The sequence below is a fragment of the Scyliorhinus torazame genome, chromosome 13 (genome assembly GCF_047496885.1).
Source record: "Scyliorhinus torazame isolate Kashiwa2021f chromosome 13, sScyTor2.1, whole genome shotgun sequence".
Taxonomy (NCBI): Eukaryota; Metazoa; Chordata; class Chondrichthyes; order Carcharhiniformes; family Scyliorhinidae; genus Scyliorhinus; species Scyliorhinus torazame.
Window position 1 is genome coordinate 23,943,926 of NC_092719.1, and position 17,835 is coordinate 23,961,760.

General features: G+C 43.0%; 1 protein-coding gene across 1 annotated transcript in view; it reads left to right on the forward strand.

The window, feature by feature from the left end:
* The window catches only part of snd1 (staphylococcal nuclease and tudor domain containing 1), a 1,317,969-nt gene that overhangs the window by 406,220 nt on the left and 893,914 nt on the right, over nucleotides 1-17,835 (forward strand). The window contains exon 15 of the mRNA XM_072471188.1: nucleotides 9,046-9,187. Within this exon, the coding sequence (XP_072327289.1) occupies nucleotides 9,046-9,187 (142 nt within the window). The remainder of the gene's footprint in view (nucleotides 1-9,045; nucleotides 9,188-17,835) is intronic.

Consider the following 17,835-nt stretch of genomic DNA (forward strand, 5'->3'; position numbering starts at 1 on the left):
TGGAGTATAGTTTTGATGAATTTCAGTACACTTTAGGCTGTGGGAGCTCAATTCTGTCTGTGTGTAATTCTTTTTTTTCCTTTCTTTTAATAAATTTAGAGTACCCAATTCATTTTTTCCAATTAGTTAGTTATCGTTGGAGTTAGTTATCGTTGTTACAATTAAGGGGCAATTTAGGGTGGCCAATCCACCTACCCTGCACATCTTTTGGGTTGTGGGGGAGAAACCCACGCAAACACGGGGAGAATGTGCAAACTCCACACACACAGTGACCCAGAGCCGGGATCGAACCTGGGACCTCGGCGCCGTGATGCAGCAATGCTAATCACTGAGCCACTGTCTGTGTGTAATTCAAGCGAGAATGAACAGAATGGGAGGACGCATAGACCATTTGGCCCCACAAACCTGATCTACCATTCAGTAGAGTAACGGCTGTTTTTCACTTTTCGTTCCCCATATCCCTTGAACGATCAAAAATCTGTTGATCTCAGTCTTGAATATATTCAATGATGGAGCATCCACAACCCTTTGGATAGATAATTCCAAATCGTTAAACAGTCTTCAGGAGTAGGAACTCTTTTTCCCTCCTCGTATTGGAGTTGAAACCCAAGTATTTTATTAGCCTGTACCACAGACCATTTAAGAAATCTAGGTATCACAAGTGATATCTAGTTATAGAGTCATAGATGTTTACAGCATGGAAACAAGCACTTCGGCCCAGCTTGTCCATTCTAGTTTCTATCACTAAGCTAGTCCCACTTGCCCACATTTGGCATATTCCCCCATACCCACCCTGCCCATGTAACTGTCAAAAAGGACAAAATTGTACCCTCCTCTACCACTGCCTCTGGCAGCCCGTTCCAGATGCTCACCACCCTCTGTGTGAAGAAATTTCCCCTCTGGTCTCTTTTGTATCTCTCCCCTCTCATCTTAAACCTATGCCCTCTTGTTCTAGACACCTCTACCTTTGGAAAAAGTTGTTGACTATCTACCTTATCTAGTTATTGTAAGTTCAATAATTAAGACTTGTGAAGTTTTTTTATATTCTTGTCCAACTGTTTTGGATATTAGTTACTCTTCGTTTTGAAGCTGGCAGCAAATTTATAAGGCAAATGTCCTGCTGCCTGCAGATGCCTTATGGTGCACTTATGTAGGCGGATTCCACTGGTACTTCCAGAGATAGCACTACCCATAATTGCAATATACTGTAAATAACCTCTTTACAATTGTTGTTCCCCAGTGAGCTGAGTAACTCCAGTCTGCCTGCATTGCCTGTTGGTAGATCTTTATTTTGCTTACTGGTCTGGAAGAATGTTTCCCAGCCATCTGATTGACATAATATGTGGAAATAAAACTATGAATTGCAACCTAACAGGAACTGCATATGTGGCAGCTCAATAGCATGGAGTATCTGTATGTTGGTTGTACCAAGTTACCCTCCCAATTTCAAGAGGATGGATTTGGCAATTCCAGGACCTCTGGCTATAGTATTAAATCCGTGTTCTGAACAATGAGAATTTAAACTGTGGTCCCGTCTTATATTGTTGCTCCAAATCTTGAATCCTAAACAAGGAATTTATCATGGAAACCAACAACGGATGACCAAATAATTGATGATTGGGAAAACACAATGAGAGTAAGCTAACAAGAAATAGTAAAACTGATTGATTGTAAGAGCTTCTGCTGTTATGTAAAAAAGAATAGCCTAACATTAGTCCCTTAAAAGCTGAGACAGGAGAAATTATAATGGGGAATAAAGAAACGGTAGAGTTGTTAAACCAACATTTGGTATCTATCTTAACAGTAGAAGCACAACAAAAAACATTGCAAAATAGTCGGACACCAAAGGCTAATCAGGGTTAAGATTTTAAAGTAATTAATATGGGTAGAGAAAAAGTACTGAAGAAAGTTGTGGGACTAAAAGCTGACCATTCTTCTGGACCTGACAGAACACATTTTAAAATTCTAAATGCATATAGGGGAGTGACAGGTTACTTTTTTCATAATTCCCTAGATTCTAGAATGGTCATAGTACATTGGAAAGCAACAAATCTAATACAGCTATCCAAGAAAAGAGGGAGAGAGAAAACATGGAACGACAGATCAATTAGCCTGACATCAGCTGTTGGGAAAATACTGGACCCATTAATGAAGTGGAAACAGGGCACTTAGTAAATAATACCAAGATTAGGCACATTCAACATGGTTTATAAAGGGGAATCATGTTTGACACAATTCGTGATTTTTTTGAAAGATGTAACTAGCAGGGCAGGTAAAGGGGAACCAGTGGATTTTCAAACGTATTTGATAAGGTGCCACATGGGAGGTTGTTGCACAAGATAAGGGTTCATGGGGTTGGAGGTAATATCTTAGAATGAATAAAAAGTTGATTAAAGAACAAAATAAAAATGTAAGAGTGAACAGGTCTTTTTTGGCTTGTCAGGCTGTTACTAATGGGGTACCACAAGAATCAATGTTTTTCCCTCAGCTATTTACAATCTATTTAGTAACTTAGAGGAAGAGACCCATTCATCTATCTACAAGTTTGCAGACTGTAAGAAGCTAGGAGGTACGTAAGCTGTGACAAGGACACAAAAAGCTGCAAAGGAATATTAGAGCAGTAAAGTAAACGGGCAAGAGGTCTCAGAATGGCATATAATGTGGGAAATGTGAAGTTATTTATTTTGGTATCAGCCAACTGGCTCTGTTGTTCAGCAGGGAAGGAGAAAGTGCAGAAGAGCGATAGTTATAGGTGACTCTATAGTAAGGGATACAGATAGGTCCTTCTGTGGATGTGAAAGAGACTCCATGATGGTATGTTGCCTCCCTGGTGCCAGGGTCAAGGATGTCTTTGAATGAACACAGGGCATGCTGAAGGGGGAGGGTGAACAGCCAGAGATCATAGTACACATAGGTACGTACGACATAGGCAGGAAGAGCGATGAACTCCTTCAGAAGGAGTTCAGGGAGTTAGACAGTAAGCTAAAAAGCAGGACCTCCAGGGCTGTAGTTTCAGGATTACTTCCCGTGCCAGTGAGGCTAGAAATAGGAGGATAGTGCAGCTAAATACATGGCTGAATTGGTGGTGTAGGAGGAAGGGTTTCAGATTTCTGGACCATTGGGATCTCTTCTGGGGCAGGTGGGAACTGTACAAGAAGGACGGGTTGCATCTAAACTGGAGGGGCACCAACATCCTGGCTGGGAGGTTTGCTGGAGCCACTCAAGAGGATTTAAACTAGCATGGCAGGGGGGTGGGGACCAGCGCGTTAGTTTAGAAGGTGTGATAACTGAAGGGGAAATAGAGAACAAAAATAAGAGAACAACATCACCCTCAGGCAGAGCAAAAAAGGTGACAAGTGTGAGAAGGGTGGTGGTCAATGCAGGACTGAGGGTGTTGTACCTAAATGCGCACAGTATACGGAACAAGGTAAATGAGCTTGTTGTGCACATTGAAATTGGCTGAAACGATGTGGGCATCACAGAGACGTGGCTGCAAGAGGATCAGGGCTGGGATTTAAATATCCAAGGATATGTGTCCTATCGAAAGGACAGGCAGATGAGCAAAGGGGACATGGTTGCATTGTTAGTAAGGAATGAAGTTAACGAGATAGCAATGAGCGATATAGGATCAGAAGGCATAGAATCTCTGTGGGTATAATTGAGGAATCGCAAAGGTAAAAAGACCCTGATGGGAGTTTTGTACAGACCCCTATGTGGGACAGAAAATAAATCAGGAGATAGAAAAGGCATATAGAAAATACATAATTACAATAATCATGGGGATCTTCAATATGCCGGTGGATGGGAAAATCAGGTTGGTAGTGGATCCCAAGAAAAGGAATTTGTGGAATGTCTTAAGATGTTTTTTTTAGAGCAGCTTGTGACAGAGCCTACCAGGGAACAGGCAATTCTGGATTTGGTGATGTGAATGAGGCAGACTTAATTAGGGAACTTAAGGTGAAGGAACCCTGAGGGAGCAGTGACCACAATACAATACAATAGAATTTACCCTGAGGTTTGAGAGGGAGAAGCTGGAATCAGATGTAACAGTATTACAATTAAATAAGGGTAACTACGAAGACATGAAGGAGGAGCTGGCCAGAGTTAATTGGAAAGGGAGCCTAGCAGGGAAGACAGTGGCACAACAATGGCAGGAGTTTTTTTTTTTTGGGGGGGGGGTGGTTATTGAAACAGAAATTCATCCCAAGGAGGAGGAAACTTGCTAAGGGAAGACAAGGCATCCATGGCTGACGAGGTAAGTGAAGGACAGCATGGAAACAAAAGAAAAAAACATACAAAGTGGCGAGACTTAGTGGGAAGCCAGAGGGTTGGGAAGCCTTTAAAAGAGAGCAGAGGACAACTAAAAAAGCAATAAGGGGAGAGGAGATGAAATATGAGTGCAAACTAGCTAGTAATACAAAAGCAGATAGGAAGAGGGTTTTTTCAGGTAAGAGAGGCAAAAATGGACAATGGACCACTGGAAAATGAGGCTGGAGAAGTAATAATAGGAAACAAAGAAATGGCAGCGGAATTGAATAGTAACTGTGCATCAGTCTTCACGGTTGAAGGCACCAGTGAGTTGCCAAAGCTCGGGAAGAACCAGAGGGCAGAGGTGAGTGTAGTGGCTATTACTAAGGAGAAGGTTCTGGGGAATTGAAAGGTCTGAAGGTGGATAAATCACCTGGACTGGATGGACTACACCCCAGGGTTTTAAAATAGATGGCTGAGGAGATTGTGGAAGCATTGATGGTGATCTTTCAGGAATCACTGGAGGCAGAGAGGGTCCCAGAGGACTGGAAAGTGGCTAATGTAACTCTACTGTTTAAGAAGGGAGAGAGGCAGAAGAAAAATTATAGGCCGGTTAACCTGACTTCAGTCATTGGTAAGATTTTAGAGTCCATTATTGAAGATGGAAGTGCATGATAAAATAAGACTGAGTCAACACGGCTTTGATAAGGGGAGGTCATGTCTGACAAATCCGTTAGAGTTCTTTGAGGAGGTAACAAGGCCAGCACGGTAGCACAGTGGGTAGCACTGTTGCTTCACAGCGCCAGGGTCCCAGGTTCGATTCCCGGCTGAGTCACTGTGCGGAGTGTGCACGTTCTCCCCGTGTCTGCGTGGTATTCCTCCGGGTGCTCCGGTTTCCGTCCCGAAAGACGTGCTGTTAGGTAATGTGGACATTCTAAATTTTCCCTCTGTATACCCGACCAGGTGCCGGAATGTGGCGACTAAGGGCTTTGAGCAATAACTTCATTGCAATGTAAGACTACTTGTGATAATAAAGATTTTAAAAAAGGACGTTAGACAAAGGAGAACCAGTGGATGTGATTTATTTAGATTTCCAGAAGGCCTTTGACAAGGTTCTGCATAGGAGACTGTTAAATAAGTTAAGAGCCCATGGTGTTAAGGGTAAGATCCTGGCACAGATAGAGGATTGGCTGACTGGCAGAAGGCAGAGAGTGGGGATAAAGTGATCTTTTTCAGGATGGCAGCCTGTGAGTAGTGGTGTGCCTCGGGTCTGTGCTGGGACCACAACTTTTCACAATATAACTTATCGATCTAGAAGACGGAATTGAAGGCACTGTTGCTAAGTTTGCAGATGATACAAAGATCTGTAGAGGGACAGGTAGATTGAGGAAGCAGGGGAGGGGGGCTGCAGAAGGACTTGGACAGGCTAGGAGAGTGGGCAAAGCAGTGGCAGATGGAATACAATGTGAAAAAATGTGAGGTTATGCACTGTGGAAGGAGGATTGGAGGCATAGACTATTTTCTGAATGGGGAAATGCTTGGGAAATCAGAAGCACAAAGGGACTCGGGAGTCCTTGTTCAAGATTCTCTTAAGGTTAACGTCCAGGTTCAGTCGGCAGTTAGGAAGGCAAATGCATTGTTAGCATTCATGTCGAGAGGGCTAGAATACAAGAGCTGGGATGTACTTCTGAGGCTGTATAAGGCTCTGGTCAGACCCCATTTGGAATATTGTGGGTAGTTTTGGGCCCCGTATCTAAGGAAGTATTGGCTGGCATTGGAAAGGGTCCAGAGGTTCACAAGAATGATCCCTGGATGAAGAGCTTGCCGTATGAGGAATGGTTGAGGACTCTGGGTCTGTACTCGTTGCAGTTTAGAAGGTTGAAGGGGGATCTTATTGAAACTTACAGGATACTGCGAGGCCTGGATAGAGTGGACGTGGAGAGGATGTTTCCACTTGTAGGAAAAACTAGAAGCAGAGGACACAATCTCAGACTAAAGGGACGACCCTTTAAAACAGAGATGAGGAGGAATTCCTTCAGCCAGAGGGTGGTGAATCTGTGGAACTCTTTGCCACAGAAGCCTGTGGAGGCCAAATCACTGAGTGTCTTTAAGACAGAGATTGATATGTTCTTGATTAACAATCAAGAATGGAGACTCGAAAAATATCAGCCACGATTGAATGGCGGAGCAGACTCGATAGGCCGAGTGGCTTAATTCTGCTCCTGTGTCTTATGGTTGGAAGAGTAGAAAATCATTGTTTAAATGGTAAGAAATGTTAAAATTTTAGTTCTCTCAGCAATTTGGGTTTGTTTATAAAAGGTTCACAAATCTATTGTGCAGGAACAGCTAGCAATTGGGAAGGTGGTTATGGGTGATACGGAAGCACAGTGGTTAGCACTGTTGCTTCACAGCGCCAGGATCCCATGTTCGATTCCCGGCTTGGGTCACTGTCGGTGCAGAGTCTGCTGGTCCTCTGCGTGTCTGCGTGGGTTTCCTCTGGGTGCTCCGGTTTCCTCCCACAAGTCCCGAAAGACGTGCTTGTTAGGTAAATTGGACATTCTGAATTCTTCCTCTGTGTACTCAAAAGGCGCCGGAATGTGGCGACTTGGGGATTTTCACAGTAACTTTGTTGCAGCGTTAATCTAAGCCTACTTGTGACACTAATAAAGATTATTATTATAGTAAAGTCATTGTTGTACTCAAAGACAACTGTAATTATTGTTGGTTTGTTGGGAAATTTGCATTTGGTTCCTGGAATTTTGTACCACTGAGATTATAAAACATTTAGTGTAACTAATTACTAAGTTGTAGTGGTGATATGGGTTTCAATAGGAAATCTATGTAAGAGTCCTTCAAACATCATTCTCGACACTTGTCTACTCCAGTAAAGATGGGGCATATTTTACATTGGCCCGGGACTCAACTATGCTTTGCTGAGCTTATTTTGGGAACGGGAAAAGGGAGAATGTATAACTTGTCACCTGCTGACAGACCCCTGCAAAAAATACAGTGAAATTGACATTGGCAAGCAAAGTGACAGTAATTCACCTGTAGGTGTATGCTAATTGTTAATTAATGAAGCTGAAGATTTTTCTAGCCTGTTCCAGCCTTGCATAAGAAAAATCAGTTCATTGATAAAGCCACAGATTGGAATGATGTTGAAGAGGAACAGAGAAAGGCTTTGCAGCCATAATAATATGTTAATGTTAAAGTTGTAAAAGTGATCATACAGCAGAATATCTTTCTAAACAATCACAAGTCACCTGGGCCTATATGAGTGAAACACTGAGGACGATGCAGGAGGGAGAGGGGAGTGTCTGACACCCAACCATAGTGGCAGAGATATTTTTAAGCCAACTGATTTTTTTTCTTTTATTACTTTATCAGTGTTACAAAGCCAGAACTCAGAGTGTGGACAGGGGCAAAGCCCTAATCCAGCTCCTTACCTGTTTCAAAAAACAATTCAAACAATCTAATTCATGGTCCCCACAAGGGAGACATACCAGATCCAGGCATTGCACCTGACCTCATGCTCATCTTAGTCAAAAGGCCGAGAAGCAATAAGCCAGCTGACCTTGATTACATTTCTTCACCCCTTGCAAGGTCACAATTACATTCTCCCAGTTTATCAGTGTTTATTTCATCTGTTACGTTAATATGACCTATGGATGCGTCTTCCTTTTTCCTTCACTGAGGATTCCCTTCCATCATGCTCGGCCATGTATGTTCAATTTCCTGCTCTTGCCTCTTACTCTCTCCCTGAACTACAAAAGCGTTCTCCTTGCCCTCGCCTTCTACTTCACCAGCCTCCGTATTGAACTGGAGGTATTTTTCCCTCTGTGACACCCAAGCCCACTCCTCAATCCACCCTCTCCCCGGCACTTCCCATGCAAATGCAGAACCTACCCCATGACCAGCTTCCTTCTCACCATACAAGACCCCAAAGACTCCTTCCAGGTATAGCAGCGATTTGCTTGCACCTCATTCAATTTAGTATAATGTATTTGCTGCTCGTGATGCAGAGTTGGCTGCATTGTGGGAGACCAAATGCAGATTGGGTAATTGCTTTTGCAGAATACCTCCATTTAGTCCACAGTGTGCCCCGAACTTCCAGTCATCTGTCATTTTAATTGTCCACTCCATTCCCACTCTAACATTTTTGTCCTCCGCCCACTGTACTGTTCCAATAAAGCTCACTTCAACCTTGAGGAACGACACTTCATTTTCCTGACTGGAGAATTAGTTAAATAATTTGAGGGATTTTTTTCTTAGCCATATATATGCTTGAGATCTGAACTGAATGAACATCAAAACAAAATGCCTTTATATCTTGCTACACAGTAGTGAGCAACGCTGGTGGAGAATAATGTTAGCTGATGGGTACTTGCAGTAAGGTGATTGCTTCATTGTTATTCAACACAAAATATCAACGCTGTTGCTCTTCAAACTTAAGACGTTGCAGTTCGTCCAGTTGAGGGGCTCACATTTAGATTGTACCTTATTTTTGCAAGCATCACAAAAAGCTTTGTTGAAAGAAAACTACTTTCGATGTATGGTCACTGTAGCCACATTTAATGGCTAAATTTGCAGTGTGATCTGTTTGAATGGCACTGATAAGAGAAAGATTTCAGTCTGTTGTATCCACAAGAGATACAGCTCCTCAAATGCCCCTAGGCTCAGGGTAAAAATTTATTCTGAGTTCTCATTGCTGATTGACATCAGTATTCATTTGTGTCATGCTTTGCTGGTGGTGCTCAGTCTACATTCCCAAATAAGTTTATGTCTGATTGCTTCCAGGACACCCAGAAAGCCAAGCAATTTCTGCCATTCCTGCAGAGAGCCGGCCGTTCAGAGGCTGTGGTTGAATACGTCTTCAGTGGCTCTCGCCTGAAGCTCTACTTGCCAAAAGAGACCTGTCTAATTACCTTCCTGCTGGCAGGTAAGTGGTTATATAATAATTTGAAGTTGGCACGAATTATATTCTAATTTATCGCAATCTGATCTGCAAATCACGATTTGGCTTAACATGCATATAAACAACTCCAATTTCGGTAATGCTAATTTGGTCTACAAGCTAATGCTCATCAATCAAAGTGGAGGGAGAATCTATCATGGTATTGGAGGAAAACAGTATGGTGGGAGCTGTTTTGAATTGTGGTTAGCACTGTCGCTTCACAGCTCCAGGGTCCCAGGTTCAATTCCCAGCTTGGGTCACTACCTGTGTGGAGCCTGCATGTTCTCCCTGTGTCTGCGCAGGATTTCTCATGGTGCTCGGGTTTCCTCCCACAGTCCAAAGACAATAATAATAATAATATTTTATTGTCACAAGTATGAAGTTACTGTGAAAAGACCTTTGTCGCCACATTCCGGCACCTGTTCGGATAAGCTGGTACGGGAATTGAACCCGCGCTGCTGGCCTTGTTCTGCATCACAAACCAGCTGTCTAACCCTGTGCAGGTTACGTGGATTGGCCATGCTAAAATTTCCCTTAGTGTCCAAAATGATTAGGTGGAGTTACTGGGTTACGGGGATAGGGTGGAGGTGTGGGCTTAAGTGGCGTGCTCTTTCCATGGGCTGGTGCGGACTCGATGGGTCGGATGGCCTCCTTCTGCACTGTAAATTGTATGATTTTAAACCAGTGAGAAACTCCCCAGGGCCCAAAAAAGTGACTTGTGTCATTGAATAGCGGTGGGAAACGCGCCGGCAGAGCTGGTGGGAAACTCCCTGAAAAACCTGCCACAATTAATTCAGAAATTTTTGGGGGACAATCGCGCCCAATATCTCCGGAATGGAGAATCCCGCCGGTTGTTTTTCTAGCAGAAGAGTCGTGGGATACTTTTTAAATCTAATTACCTTTCAGTACAGTTCTTCACTTTTCCAGTAAATGTTTTTCTTTTAACTCCTTCAAGTTCATCCAGATCATATGTTTTATTATCTTCGTGCTAATATGAGGCTTTGCACATTGTGATGTTGGTACACTCATTTAAGTTTGAATGTTCAATTTGAATTTTACACTCAAATATGTCCTTGCCTAATTGTTCATTAAGCATGTCTAGATCTTAATTTTGGTATATACATAGCTTTGGGTGTGGAATAAATTATTAAAGCCGAGTCTCATCATTTGAACATTACTTTATATTTTAAAGGAAATATCTCATTACAATAGACTTGTGTTTTTTGACTGACATCTGATTTTTGGTGGAGTACTCACTATCACCATTGGAGAACATGCTTAAGTACTGAGCCTATTGGGAGTTGATTTAATCTGTGCACAACTGATGTATTGTTTTTGGTGCAAAGCGCACATAATTGGACTTGATTTGGCATCAAATGAATTATGTTACTGTGTAATTGATATTTTTGGGCAAACCCTTGCCCCCTTAATGTGATATTCCTGTCAGAACCTCGCGACATGCGATGCAGTGCTTACTTAAATTGCCACTTGCAGTTGGCAGCCTCCCTAACACTGATGGTAGGGAAAGCCAACATTCTTCTTACATAAGAATTGCCAGGAAGAGGTACTGAGCACAGTCATGAGCTGAAGTAGCATCCGTGCTATGCCATTGCTTCTTTTATTCTGCGAAATCAGCTTGCTCTGTTGAACTGAGTAATGTTAATGAGATGGTTCTGCAAATTAGGTTATTGGAAATTCGTATGTTTTTGAAAGCGTGTGCTGAAAATGATAGCTTGCATTCATTATGGCATGGAGTAGTATAATGATTGTTATTGGACTAATAATTAAGATAATTTGTGTTCAAATCCACCATGGTTCAGAAACATTTATGGTGGAGATGTTAAGGGAGGAAATTCCAGGGCTTAGGGTGCAGATATCTTGGGGGGATTATGGGGCTGGAAGAAATAAATTACAGAGCTAAGGAAAGGCAAGGAATTTGTACACAAAGAACACAATTTTAAAGTTCAGCTTTGCCAAGAGTCAATGCAGGTCTTCGAGCACAGGTTTGAAGGATGCGCGAAGAGGATAGAGGCACATTTCAGCTGGATTTATATTGGCGGTCCCTCATTGTTCAGGGTTCCATTTTACTTCTGGTCAGTCGCAATGGAATGGTGTAAACAACAGTTTGCACAGTAGATGTTTATGGTGGGTAATATTCTGCATTCTCATTCCTCTCTCCTCTCTTTTCCACCTGCCATTTTTGTTAGTGAAAGCTATTCTCCTGCTGCCCAGCCCAGGCCCATTTCAGGCTGGCCTGCTGCCACATGGCGCAGGCCTCACTCCACTCCCCGATCCGCACAGCTTCCACCAGCCTCTACCTGTAATGTACTGCCAGGGCTGCGGCCCATGGCCCCGCTGCCGCCGAACAGCTCCCGACCTTTTTCCCCGGATGGTGATGTCTAGAACGAGGGGACATACCTTTAAATTGAGGGGAGATAGATATAAGACAGATGTCAGAGGTAGGTTCTTTACTCAGAGAGTAGTAAGGGCGTGGAATACCCTGCCTGCAACAGTAGTGGACTCGCCAACACTAAGGACATTCAAATGGTCATTGGATAGACATATGGACAATAAAGGAATAGTGTAGATGGGCTTTAGAGTGGTTTCACAGGTCGGCGCAACATCGAGGGCCGAAGGGCCTGTACTGCGCTGTTATGTTCTATGACCTTCCCAGCTGCTCTCACTGGCCAGCAAGCCAGCCACTTGCTGGGGAGCGCGGGCCCTGCGCCCGCCCTCCTAGCCGAATGTTTTCATTCATTCAGAATTGGAGGAGCGCAGCAATCTCGATGGATGGTACGAGTGGAAGAGATTAGACATAGGAGGAAGCAATATAAGGGGATACAAGAATTGAAGTCTGGCACTCAATAAAACAGAGGAAAACGATGCTCAAGTGCAGTAGCAGCCTGATAGATGTTTTTTTCTGCTGACACATTCAGTGATCCAAGTGCTTATTTGAAGTCTTATCAATGAAGAGAATATGAAGAGAACAAGGCTGGCCTTGTTCTGCTCCACAAACTGGCTAGCCTACTGAGCTAAACCAGCCTCAAAATGTAGAATCAGTTTGGGTGGAGAAAATAAATAGTTAAGGCAAGAAGTCAGTGGTGTCCAGTGGTTTGTGGGCCCCCTGAGTAGCTACAGTGTAGGACAGAGTATAAATCAATTAATAATAGGGGTTAGTAAGAAAGGTACTGCAATAGTTGTGGGAGATTTTAATCTTCTTATAGATTGGACAAATCAAATTGGCAAAGATTAGCCTGGAGTACGAATTCATAAAGTCTATTTTGGGCAGTTTCTTAGAACAATATGTTCTGGAATCAGGGAACAGGCTATTTTGGTCCTGGTAATGTGTAAAGAGACGGGACTAATTGGTGACCGCATAGTAAAACATCCTCCAGGTACGACTGATCATAACATGATAGAATTCACATTCAGTTTAAAGAAGAGAAATCTGAATTTATGACTTTATGCAACTGCTTTGGCTAATCAGCTTGTAAGTATTTTGTTAAAGAGACAGCAATATTGGTCCTCCAATTATCCATGTTTATAACATGGACATGGTAGCAGAGCCCTGAAAAGCATTTGATGGCAATTTAGTATACTTAATCAATTTCATCATTTCATTCACCTTGCCATTCCATCCGACCCATGCTATCCTCCTGTCCACTCCTTCCTTGCCATCTCCTACCTTCCATGCTATCCACCATTCCAAGATGTTCCATCCCTTCCCAGTCATGACCATCCTAAATTCTACCATCCTTTCATGCCATCTCCCCGATGCCATTCTCTCTTGCACACTGCTCATGAACTTTAGCATACCAAGCCATTCCATCCTTTCCATGATATGCATCTGATGCCACTCAAAGGAAGGTGTTGTGGCAGTTGGAGGTCAGTCATTTGATTCCACGAATATCACTGCAGTAATTTCTCATGGTAATGTCTGAGGCCCAACCATCTTCAGCTACTTCATTAATGACCTTCTGTCCATCATAGTGGGAATATTTGCAGATGGCTGCACTATGTTCAGCACCATTTGCAACTCCTCACTACTGCAGCAGTGCATGTCCAATGCAGCAAGACCTGAACAATATTAAGGCCTGGGTTGATATGTGGCATATTAGTGCCAGACAATAAACTTCTCCAACAAGGAGAGAATCTAGCCATCTCCCCATGACGTTCAATGGCATTACCATTGCTGAATCCCCACTATTAACATTCTGGGAGTTACCATTGGCAAGAAATGGACCAGCCAAAAACAAGAGCAGTAACTCGCCACCTGACTCCCCAATGCCTGTCCACCATCTACAAGACACAAGTCAGGAGTGTGAAGGAATACTTTCCACTTGAACAGAGTGCACCTCCAACAACACTTGGAGCTGAATACCATCCAGGACAAAGCAGCCCACTTGATTGTCACCCCATCTACCACTTTCACCATTTATTCTCTCATCACCAATGCACAGTGGCAGCAGTGGGTACCATTTACAAAGTGCGCTGCAGCAACTCATCATAGCTCCTTCTACAGCACCTCCCAAACCTCTGGCCTCTACCATAATATCATAGAATTTACAGTGCAGAAGGAGGCCATTTGACCCATCGAGTCTGCACCGGCCCTTGGAAAGAGCAACCTACCAAAGCCCACACCCCCATCCTATCCTTCACACTCCTGACCCAACCCAACCCAACCTTTTTGGACACTAAGAATAATTTAGCATGGCCTAACTTGCACATTTTTTAGACTGTGGGAGGGAACCGGAGCACCCGGAGGAAACCCACGCAGACACGGGGAGAAAGTGCAAACTCCGCAGAGACAGTGACCCAAGCCGGGAATCGAACATGGGGCCCTGGAGCTGTGAAGCAACTGTGCTAACCACTGTACTACCATGCCTACCATCTAGAAGCACAAAGGCAGCAGACACATTGGAAAACGTACCCCCTGCAAATTCCCCCCAAGTAACATACCTTCCTGATGTGGAAATATATCATTGTTCATTCAATGTCGCTGGGTCAATATTCTAGAATTACTTTCTGAACAGCACTGTGGGTGTTTGTACAGCATGTGGACTGCAGCTGTTCAAGAGTAAGCACAACACCACCTTCCCAAGGGCAGATAGGGATGGGCAATAAGTACTGGCCTAGCCAGTGACCACAAAAACCCGTAAAACGATTAAAAAATGCCCTGCCACTTCTGCTCACGCCCTGCCCTTCCTGCCCGCCCCCTTTCCTTTCCATCCCCTGCCAATAGAGACCCACAAATCATTTGCTGTCAGATTGACATTTTAATTGCAACAGCACTTCAAATACAAGGAGGAAAGAATTCCCTTGTTATAAGTGTCCCTCAAGGGATCAATGGAACACGCAAGCCTCTTCATCACATCAAGGTGGCGGTCCATGGAGAAGTAATCACCTTTGATTGACTGGATAGCATATCCGACTGGCCAAAATTCATCATCCCCACCAGTTCCTGTTTTACCAACTCTCAAATTGCCCATGTTCGAGGGGAGCGCAGAGAAAATACTTAAAGGCATTCTGAAGTTGTTCTTGAAATGATGACTGGGAGGAACTTGTTACCAATTGTTTAGAATGGCGACAACTTGTCAATCAAGCTTTGAATCATAATATCTTAAACGATGAGGAACGGTGATGTTGGAGAAGGAAGAAAAAGAAGCCACACCTGCATCCAGATTCCACCACCTCATGGGCCATCCTTACTCATGTGCCAAAAAGATATGCAGATTTAGAATCAGTTACATAAAGACTGATTGCAGAAACTGGTGACCCTGAATAGATGTCATCAGTGAATTGAGGGACAACCAATGACTTATTTAAACACTGGATTTCTAAAGATATTTTCACCTAAGACTTTAAATTTTACATGACAACAACTTCCCCTCTGGAAAAGCTATATGAAGCTCACCATGTGTAAAAAGAAGCCTAGAAATGCAACACAAGTTCTGTAAAAACAAAGAAATCTGGTCCTGTGACGTCTTGAATTTGAAAGTCTAATTGGGAACTGAACTCTCCTGAGTTGAACATATGAGTTTGCATAGATTATAGCATGGTCACAGCATTGGATTCAATATAATTTGAAGAAGAAACATTCTATTTGCTTGAATTATCTGCTGTGATTTCAATATGTATTATTGAAGCAATCCACTTCCGAATTAACCTTTTTCCATGACAGATGACCCGCAGCATCAGAATCAAAAGGAAATAATAATGCACTGGGCAGCACACTGGTTTATAGTGGCCCTTCGCCTCTGAACCTGGGTTGCAGAGGACAACAAAGGCCAAAACACTTAACTTAAAAGCGGACGTGGAGATCCGATACACCTGCAGGGACCAGTTGGGTTGCATGGCCTGTTCCTTGGTTGTACATTCAATCTGGTTGTATGCAATTCAATCTGACATCGACGTTGATGCAATGGTGCATTGTCAGTGGTCCTAATCTTTGAATGAAGCACTAAATCAAGTTCCTGCCTGGCTGTCTCAAGCTTTATCTGGTTAGTAAAGATTCCACGGTAATATTCAGAAAGGAAATCTCTTGCACAACATCATACCTCAATTAATACTGCCAAAGAAAGATAGCCATTCACACTTGATCTTTTCCCAAGCTTCCGGTGTGCAAAATTATTTTTATATTTGCATATATTTTCACTGCACTGCATTTTAATAGGTCTGAGAGCTGTAATAAAGTACAAAATAAACAGAAGCCCATTTCTTTCTTTGTCAGCAATCTAGCAGTAAACACTGAAGGGAAACTAAATATTCTAAATCCTTTAGTGATGACAGTAGTTGGCAAAGAACCAAACTATATGGTGACAACAGAACTACAGAAAGTAAATGCCTTTCTTCATACTGAACGTCTAATTTTTGCAGCCTCTGCCTACAGTCTCTTAACCTTTTGGATCATGTTATGATTTAGATGAAAATAACTTCTACTCAGGTGGCTAATGATAGACATCTCATAAATTAGTGAGAATTTTATAAGAAAGGAGTTCACTTAAGAGCAAATCCAGTCTCAAAGTCAAGTTCAAATCTTCCTACTGCTGAATGAGTGTGTGCTCCATCTTTCATGGATATTGTTTATCCCAAGAATATTGATAAACCTGACAAGCTGAGTAGGCAGGAAATTTTTAAATTGGTAATGATTGATTAGCTCAAATCAATTTGTTTGCTCCTTTCAAAATGTCTGTTCGTCTGTGTTCAAGGTTCTTCCTATTCATGAATTTATTGTGGATGATTGCATCGACATCATGGCCATGACAGAAACCTTACTGAGAGTGATGACACTCCTTCCCCCTTTAGCACAGTGGGCTAAACAGCTGGCTTGTAATGGAGAACAATGCCAGCAGCGCGGGTTCAATTCCCGTACTGGCCTCCCCAATCAGGCGCCGGAATGTGACGACTAGGGGCTTTTCACAGTAACTTCATTGAAGCCTACTTGTGACAATAAGCGATTATTATTATCCTTCAGTCTCCCCACCTAGCTCTATGTCCCAACACTTACCATCAAGGACTGTCTCTGTGGTAGCATAATACTTACTACCTGATCACACCTTGATCTGACCCCCTACTTCTCTGGCACCGTCCCCTCTTTTGAACCATCTCACCTTATTCGACCCTCTCAACGCTCATTCAAATACTCAAGTCTAAAACCCTCCCAAGTGCAATACATCACACTCAGAATGGACCATCAACAAAAAACTATAGCATTCCAACCTATTTCACATTTGATAAAATGAACATCAAAATTCCAACGTGTTAGACGAATATGAATGGACCCCATCGACCTTCCACTGTATTATAATGGTCCTTCATCAAAGCTAGACTGGGTGAATTTCAAGGTGTCAAGTGACAACACAGGATGTGTAATGTGTACGGGTGGTTTGTAGCAATGTTGGCCTGCGAAAGGCTGAAAGTGGGGATATTGTCAATGACTGTGGGAGAATGGCAGACATGATGAATAATTACTTTGCCTCAGTGTTTACTGTGGAAAAGGAGGATAGCTTGCTGGAAGTCCCGGGGCTGTTTAGCACAGGGCTAGATCGCTGGCTTTGAAAGCAGACCAAGGCAGGCCAGCAGCACGGTTCAATTCCCGTACCAGCCTCCCCGAACAGGCGCTGGAATGTGGCGACTAGGGGCTTTTCTAAGTAACTTCATTTGAAGCCTACTTGTGACAATAAGCGATTTTCATTCATTTTCATTTCATTAATAGTGGATCGGGGACAGTGACTAACTAAAATTAGCGTAAGCAAACCATCAATAATGAGGAAATTAATGGAAATAATGACAAATCGCCAGGACATATCGGTTTCCATCCGAGGGAGTTAAAGGAAGTAGAGGAGCACCGAGTAGATGCTCTAACTAGAATCTTTCAGAGTTCCTTAGGTTCAGGAGTCGTCTGGATTGGAAAATTACTCATGTCACTCCGCTTTTTAAGAAGGGCGAAAGAGGAAAACCAAGGAATTACAGACCAGTTAGCCTGACATCTGTGGTGGGGGAAATGTTGCCGTCAATAATACAGGATAGGGTAAATGGGGAGAGCCAGCATGGAAGGGAAGATCATGTTTGACAAATCTAATTGAATTTGTTGAAGAGGTGAATGAGGCATTAGACAGGGGAATGTCTATGGA